The sequence below is a fragment of the Microchirus variegatus genome (genome assembly GCF_963457635.1).
Source record: "Microchirus variegatus genome assembly, chromosome: 21".
In the NCBI taxonomy this organism is placed as follows: Eukaryota; Metazoa; Chordata; class Actinopteri; order Pleuronectiformes; family Soleidae; genus Microchirus; species Microchirus variegatus.
The window spans coordinates 3,672,138-3,681,249 of record NC_139822.1 but is presented as its reverse complement, the minus strand read 5'-3'; the positions used below and the strand labels follow the sequence as shown (position 1 = coordinate 3,681,249).

Here is a 9,112-nt window from a genome sequence, read left to right as displayed (position 1 = left end):
TTACAGGTTACAGAGGCCAAAATGTCCAATGAAGGAACACAGGATTTCCCCAATGGCAATATACCATACCTTTTAAATATTTTAAATGTTTTATTTAATTTCAATATATAATCAGGCAAATGTTAATGCTTTGCATTTTTTTACAGGTCCATGGCTGTGTTATATATTTTCTGCGTATTTATAGTTCTTTGTGCCATAACATCTAGTTTATTCTTTAATGTTGACCACTGTAGGTGTTTACACAATAACAAATGACCCCATTTAAGACAACAATATGTTTAAATATAAAAATACGGTGTGTTGTAAGTAATCAGATGCAATTTAGTTCTTACACTTGCAGATAGATTGGGGTTAAATCCATTGTACACAGAGTTGTGCAAAAAGAAAATACTGATGTATCTTTGTATAAATGTCATGCAATTATTGTGTTCTTCATTTAGACATTTTAATTTCAGCAAACACACGTTCCCTCACTCTTTCTCATCGTGCTTCAATGCAAATGAAACACATTGTTTAAAAGGAGCACTGCAAATCAGAGATGTGAGGAAAAATGATTTGCTGACATTGGTTGCTTAGCCTTTTTATCATTATAATTATTATTATTATTATTATTTTCAAGTCAGAGAGACAAGAGAAGCACAATATATGGAATGGGATTAGACCAAAGATGTAACGTTTGGACCATGGTCACATGTCACAAGTGTTGTAAAGAGTCAGGAGATTGGAAACATTTAACTTTTGGATCAAGTATTGAATTAAATTTTGGATAGTTTTGTATTATTCACATACCATATGTACAACTCCATCTGCCTCAGTATTTGGCTGTATTTGTTGACTAGTTGTCCATAGGCTTATTATCTGATTTAAATTGTGATTGTAAAGAAGAAGGACCATTCTAAAAACATTTTAAATTGCCATCATATTAGTTTCAGTCAAACATCTGACTGCTGATGAGCCTGTAAAAACAAGGAGACTCAGTTTACAGTAACACTGCTTCACACTGCCATGTGAACAAACCTCTGACTAGAAAAAAAGCTGCCACTGTGTTCCGTGTACTGACAGAAGTGAAGGAACATGACTAAGCGACATTCAAAACCCTAGAGAAAATTTGCATTTTACAAACATCTGCCTATATAACAGCAGAAAACATATCATAAACCTAAATTAAAGTATAATTCATTAAGCAAGTCTTTTGTTTAGTGGCTAACATCTGTTTTTGCTGGTGTTCCCACTGGCAGCCCTGTTTAAAGTGAGGTTCATACCTCCCACAACCATACAAAGACTGAACTATCACTTTATTATGAAATTTTTTTTTTTTTTTTTTTTCAGAAAAAGGATGGTTGACTTCCCAATTTTCTGACATCTCTGATTGCAGTGCTAATCTAGGCTTGCACTTTGTATTTGGAATCAGTGACAGACTACAGACTAAGGAATCTCAGATTGTGATTTTTTTGTTTTATTAAACCTTGTTGAAAGGACTCTTAACACTTATCTACCTGGATAATTCGGCATACCTCTTTTTGTGGGTAAAGACTGTATGATAAAGATGTAAAAAAGTTTCTGTGCTGTGTTTCTATCTTTTTACGGTGGTTATATCATTGTATTTGGTGGGTAATTTTTTTTCATGTGATCTTTATTTTTTCGAGTACCTGCCACATGGCAGTTTTTATCTTTAAATGTTAAAATTGACATGTTTTATTTAGATTTTCTTCCTCAATATTGTGCAACATGTCATGTTTTCTTTATTTGATATGAAAATAGTTTTAAGAAAGAAAACAATTTGTCTATTAGATTTTTTTTGTTGCCAAATAAAAACACAAAGCATGAGAAGTCTATGTTTGGTTTTTGGATGATTCAGATGAAATCTGTTCTGCTGATTTCTAAAGAAGCATTTAATTTGAATATCAAACAAAGTATATCACAACTTGCTGTAAATGACTATACAGACGAATTCTTCCACTTAGAAAATGTATTTTAAGTCTTTGTTGCGTTTTAAGGTGCTTCAAACACGAGTGTCCAACACTGGGCTTTGGCTGGCTCTTCATGGCTGACTGGACCCATGTGACTTGATGGCTGGATGACTGATCACCCCCACCCCATACGTTTGTGATAACATCTGGGCTGTGGAACACGTGGAGGTAGCTTGGCCTCTTCACTTCTTCATGATAGAGGAGATATCCAGAAACATACTCTAAGAAAGAGAAGACGAGATGAAGATTCATGGAGTTAATTTTTTTAATGTAATCATTGAGTTCTTCAATGATTACTTAAATGATTACATTTATGGGACCACTAAGCATCTGGAAATAACATAGCGAATGATGAGTAAAGCCCTTTACAATTTAAAGCTGGAGTAAGCGTATATTTTTAGGGTTTTTAATCAATAATTTCATAGTAACCTTTCAGCCTCATGTAAATTACGTGATGTGAGAAAGAATTAGACTTCTGCACATCCTCTGGATTTATCACACGTTTACAGCCTGTGATAAATCTGACCTATGACAGGAGACTTTGATCATGGTGCATTTCATTTGTAGTTAGATTTTCAAGTTCAGGGAAACTGAAGTCAGATTTCCAAATCCCAAAAAATCAGAGCAACCTCCCCAACACCAATTTGGGATTCCAAGATGGCTGCCACATAAAAACACTACTATTCCAGTGCTGAGCTCTTTACACTGGCTCCCTGTATAATGTAGAATATAATTTAAAATCCTCCTCCTCACAAGCACTGAGAGGCCTGCTCGTGGTTCCTAGAGTCTCTAAGAGTATAATACCAACTCTCCTTTTTGGAAAAAGCTCCTACTTTGGGTCCAAGAGGCAGACACTCGCCCTACATTTAAAATACAACTTGAAACTCCACTGCTGGGGGAACAAGCTCTCTCACTTTCTCTCACTTTCTCTCACTCCTTCTCTCACTCTTTCCCTCCTCTTAGCAGCAGTCACACTTTATCATGACGATAAATGTGTTTTCTCTCCCTCCCCTAGGTTGTGCTCTTCCTCTCTCTTTCTATGCTTATTTCACAGGTTTCCCTGATACCAGATCTTCAACACAACAGCTCAATTACCATTACTATATATTATATAGCTACTCATTACTGCGAAACATTAATATTATCCCGATCCACCCTTCATCAACTGTTGTTGTCTGTAATCTGTTGAAATTGTTTCTGTGCATGTGACACCTATGGCATGTTTCCATCGACTCAACTCTATTCGCCGTGCCTCTGCACAGCACAGTTAGTTTGCGTTTCCACTAGCATAGTCCCTGGTACCAGGTGCGTTTTTTAGTGCTGCTCTGGCGAGGTTCCAAGCGAGCTGATTCGATACTATGTGTGACGTCGCCAGACTGCCAGCCACTGATTGGTCAGAGTGCCGTCACAGGAAGAGACATCCTACACAAGAATCAAGCCGAACATTGACGAATTGTAGATGGCTTAAAAAGGCTTAACAATCCTTCCAATTCTCCGCCGGTATCCAGGAAAATGTTTAAAATCTCAATATTTAACAGAGGAGACTGGTGTATTTAGCAACAGCAACTGCTGCTCACAATCGCGAGCGGCATCCCAAATCCTGCCGCTGTATTTCAGTCCAGTGACTGTGTCAGACGTGTCTGTGCTCCAGTCATGGAGGAAGTACTGAACAAATATTTCTAATTAACTGATTCTCATGATTCAGTTACTAAAAACAACTGCTTTACAAGTCACTACTCACTCGTTTGTGTGTGTCGCGTGTAAAAACAAAGTCACGGCATGCAGTTTCATGCAGCCGTGTAATGATGTCGCCGCCCATGTTGAATGGGTACTATTTTGTGGTGGAAAACCAACCTAAACTGTGCAGTGCAGTGCCAAGGCAAGGCGAGATAGGAACATAGGTGGAAAAGGGGCTCTCGGTCCTTCGTCTCTGGCTCTACCTAAGGTTTCTCCCTTTTTTTGTGAGGGTCTAAGGACAGAGGGTGTCACCTGATGAACAGACTGTAAAGCCCTTCGTGGCAAATTGTGTTTGTGACTATATAACTAAATTGATGAGTATTGATCGAGTATGAGGTGCAGATGGCTGTGTGTGTGCGTAGCTGTGGCTGGGATGAGAGCAGAAGTTCTGTCTGTTCTGTCTGTTTGTTTGTGCTTCCACACATGCAGTTGCCAATATGTCTAACAGAGGTTGCCAAAGGCTTGTTGCATGAATGGGGTGAAATCTGCCATCTCTGATTGCCTTGTTTCTGTATTGTTTTGGCTTGGTTGTGGCCAACAGTAACCATTCAGTTACTTCAATAATGTCAGTGTTGCTGACACTTCAAATTCATAATTTCAAGCTTCCGGCAGGGTGTTACATTGGTGTCATTTGAAAGTATCCCTGGAAGCAGTCCTCAATCATACGGGGCTTCCAAAGTAAAGGGTGAAACTCGCCAAGTTGTTTCCAACTACTGATGGTGTTGTGGAATCACACAAGATGGCGGTGTCTTCTGTGTAGATGTTTTCACAACAGCGAGTGCAACAATACATTGTTTGATGGTGAAAAGAAATGCATGGTACTTCTGTTTAAAATATGGTGACTTGTGTCCATTGCTCACATTGTGTCACAAAATGTGTAAAATGATCCTTCAGTGTGATCAATGTGATTGGAGTAAAGTGACACAACAGTAAAAACATATTTTGCTGAACTATTTGGATGATAATTAACACATACCATCACTTTTCAACTAACAATATAATGTATTGTTTTGGGTTTTTTTAAAGATAAAAACTAGATTGTCTCAGCCTGGCTAGTAGCAGGAAGAAAACATCACCATTATAAGAGCAGTTGCAGATTAATTGATTAATTGATTTATTAATATATCAATAATCAGGGGCCACATGGTTAATAAAGTGGTTAGGGCTGTTACCAATGCAGCAAAAAGACTTGGGTTTGTGACCCAGTCAGATGTACATTTGCAATCAGAAATATACAACCCCCCAAAGATTTTATTTGAAATTATTACTATACTTGAAATACTACCTTATGAGTTGAGTGATACATAAAATCAACAGAGCATAATGTAGTATTTGTGTTTAACAGTATATTGTAGTAAAGCCATGTCACAATTATTCAACCCCTGTATAATATTCTTGTTTTTAAAGCTGCCTGACAGTTTTTATGGCCTAAAGTGCAGTTGAAGCATAATTAATACTTTGGGAACTCTATTATGATCCTTCATTTGCTTCAGCTGCGATGCATACATAAAACCCCACCCATGAAGGTATTCAAGGTGAATTGAAGACGAAGGAGCTGACACAAATGCTGAGAGAGGAGATTATTTCATGGCACCTGAAAGGCCTTGGGTATAAGAAAATTTCCAAAAAATGTGATATTCCAAGAGACACCATTGGGAGCATGATAAGGAAGTTTAAGACTTATGGAACAGCTGCGAACCTGCCTGGCCGTGGGCAGCGGGGCGCATTTCATCAAGGGTCCTTTGTGCTACATTTTTATATGTGTGAAAGGTGCTATATAAATAAAGTTAATTTGAATTTGAAATCTGTGTGACTGCAAGACACCTACAGGATGACTTGTACATGTGCAACAGTAGCAACTATAAGATGTGCACTGAATAAACAAGGACTTCATAACGCACTCCACTCTTAACCACAAGGAACATCAGATCTCGACTAGAATATGCCAGGAGGAATTTGATTAAAACTACAGAGCTTTGGGAGAGCTTCCTTGGACTGATGAAACCAAACTGGAACTGTTTGGACATATGGATCAGCGGTATGTCTGGCGTGCAAAAGGCCCAAGGTTAAGCATGGAGGTGAGTCATTGATGATGTGGGGCTGTTTCTCTGTGGCAGGAACTGGTAACCTTGATCGTGTACCTGGCATCATGGAATCCCAGAAATACCAGGCCTTTTTAAAGAGGAATGTGATGCCTTCTTTTAACAAATTGAACCTGATCAATGCCCAGCAAGACAATGATCCCAAGCACACCTCCAAGTCAGCCAAAGCTTGATTGAGTAAGAGAGCCTGGAATGTCTTTCTCATTCACCAGATTTAAATTAAATTGAAAATCTTTGGTAGGATATAAAGAAGACAGCAAGGAAGCCATCGAACATCATTTAGCTAGGCAATAATTCCAATTGAGAGGTGTAAAAGGCTTTTCAGCACTTATAGAAACCATTATAAAAGAAGTTATAAAAGCTAAATGGTGGACCACAAAATACTGACGCTGGGGGCTGAATAATACTGCACATGCACGTGTTAAAAGAGTTACATTTAACTTCAAAGTTAAGTCAACTTCTGTTGTCAAAAGTTAACAAAATAATGTATCAATAAACATTTTTGTTATTGATGATTAATAGGTTTTTTGGTCATTTATTGTCATTATCTTTCATCCACGTCACTATAATGTCTTTTAAGGTGAGGGGGTTGAATAATTCTGATTGCAACTGTACTTATATGAGGCACTGACATGCAGTCACTGCTGATTATGTCAGTGCACTGCAAAACATACTTGACTTAGAGTCTTGAATTTTTGAATATATTCAAATGTGCACTGATAGTCAGAAATTGTGTCCTGTACCATATTTAAAACTGATTTCAAATACCAAGATGAAAAACAAGGTTTGTCAGTTATATTTGACCTCTCTATTTTAGTTGTTGTTCCCCTGTTTTTAGATTTAGAATATTGGTACTTTATTAATCCCATAGTAAAATCCCTCTCCAAATTTATGCCATCTAGGAACGCTCCTGGAATTAGGAGCAGTGGGCAGCCACTGAGCAGCGCCCAGGGAGCAATGGGAGTCTGCTGGGACTTAAACCTTCCAGTTACAAGACAAGTTCCTTTTCCACTTGGCTATGGGCTTCCGTAATTAGTTGTTTTGATTATATGCTCATATAATCTCACAGGTAAATGTATTCTGAATATCATTGTCTGAAAAACCGTCAATATACTTTTACTTTTATACTTCCAAATTTAAAATACTCAATATAGCCATGCTGTGAAACTGAATGGACATACACAAGCTCTATTTCTTTCTTTCTTTCTGAAGATTGATTTTGTCTGAAAATGGCTTTTCTCAAATGATGGCGTCATAGTATGGATGTAGCCTTTGACACACGTGACACTATTTCCTCTTTACTTGCCATGGACATTCTGCGGCCTCCAGTAGGCGGCATCATGGCCATGTCCCCCTGCAGCGAACCCAGTTCATCTGACTCCTCTGAGGAATGTAAGGACGGGCTCATGGAGTCACTGATAGAGGACAAGCTCTCAGAGGGAGGTCTGATCATGAAGCTGGTCTTTCTGTGGCTGGGGATCAGGACTTCATGACTAAAACTCCCTACTGATTCTCTACGCTGGTTCTCATCATGGTCTCTGATAGTGCTGGGTCTGAAGGTGCTGTGAGAAATTAGGCTGGACTGAGTGTGCTCTCGCTCATTGATGTCCTCTAGGTTGTGTGTTGCACTGCCATCTGCATTGGACATAGCTGAGGTCCAGGGCGAGTGGTGGTCCACCATGGCTATGTAGCTCTCTGGACGTTCATGGGGCTGAGTGGCTTGCATTATACAGTTTCGGCCAAACCTCGACGGCAACCTGGGTTGTGGGCAGATATAGCCGGTCGGACTGTGTCCCATGTGAGCCAAACTGTTGTGCCTCTGTCCATCCTGGTTGACTTTGAACCCACTGCAGTAATTAGGAGGCTTCATGTCAACCTCTGGAATCACTTTGAATGTCTGAGTCAAAGGCCCGTTGTGGGGTGATAAGTTGCTCACGACACAAAGATGTGGTATGGATGCCATCTTCTTGGACTTGAAAATCAAACTGTCATCTTCTGTGTACCTCTCTCCATACAGAATCTGCTTGATTTTTCTGAAGCCCAAGTGAGATATTTCCAAAATGTTAAGAAAAAGAGACACACTTGCAATTGCTATCATGAAGACCATGAAAATGGTCTTCTCTGTGGGCCTGGAGATGTAACAGTCCACACTATTGGGGCAAGGCAGCCTCTCACACTTATAGAGCGGCTCCAATTGGAAGCCATAAATTACATACTGGCCCAGGATGAAGCAGACCTCCAGCATAGAGCGTGTAAGGATATGGATGATATAGGTTCTCAGCAGAGAACCTCGGAGAGGAGCCCTCTTCACCTTCCTTTGCTCATCTAACCTCCTCAGCTCCCTCTCCATGCGCTTATGGTCATCCAATGCCAACTCAGCTTCATCCAGCTCCTCCCTCAATTGGGCTCGTTTGCGGTGGCGTTCTTTCTCCAGAGTTCGGATGCAGTAGAGGGCGTGGCCCATGTAGACCAGTGAAGGTGCAGATACAAAGATGACCTGCAGGACCCAGAAGTGAATGAGGGAGATGGGGAAGGCACGGTCATAGCAGACTGCTTTGCAGCCCGGCTGGTCGGTGTTGCAAACAAACTCGGACTGCTCATCGTCCCACACGTCTTCAGCAGCGGCTCCCAGGATCAGCATGCGGAAGATGAAGAGTATAGTGAGCCATATCTTGCCCACGATGGTGGAGTGAATGTGGACCTCCTCTAGGATGCTGCCCAGCAGGTTCCAGTCACCCATGGTCAGCTTCTTTCGACTTCACTGCCACATGTTCTCAGACTGTGGAGACAAAGCATGCATTAAAGCAGAGATAGGTACTCATAGTTAGTGGTACTTTGTAGATGTTTTGTATCATATGATAATGCTGATACAAAGCATTATCTTTGTATTAGCATGGGCGGATGTTGACACACAAAGCGTAGTCGCGCACACACATCGACACAAGTGAGTAAACCAGCAACAAGGAAAGAATGTATATTATGTTAAATACACATTATGCCCTGGACAAACATGCTTCTCCACATCGGTGTCAAGCAATTCCAGCCAAGTTACTTTTATAATTTGTAACTCAGAAACTAATTAAGTTACTTTTTGAGAGAAGTAGATGTAACTAATTACTTTTCAAAGTAACATTTCCAACACTGGTGAACATATCTATAGTGCCCTGTTGAGGGCAAAGCTTCTTTAAAGCTTAAAGAATTCACTGCGCACTTTAAAGCCACAGAGATCGAGCAATATACAGAACCTGACAGAATGAATATATCTGATCCTTAAGTATGGAAACACCTGGAGCAGACATTATT

General features: G+C 39.9%; 1 protein-coding gene across 1 annotated transcript; it reads right to left on the bottom strand.

Moving 5' to 3' along the window:
• Positions 1–2,152: 2,152 nt before the first annotated feature.
• Positions 2,153–8,549, bottom strand: LOC310942500 (gap junction alpha-10 protein-like; the record flags this gene model as incomplete). Its single annotated transcript, XM_083907895.1, has 2 exons — positions 2,153–2,191; positions 7,116–8,549. The coding sequence occupies 2 exons, from the start codon at positions 8,547–8,549 to the stop codon at positions 2,153–2,155; spliced, it is 1,473 nt and encodes a 490-aa protein (XP_083764021.1).
• Positions 8,550–9,112: the final 563 nt, after the last annotated feature.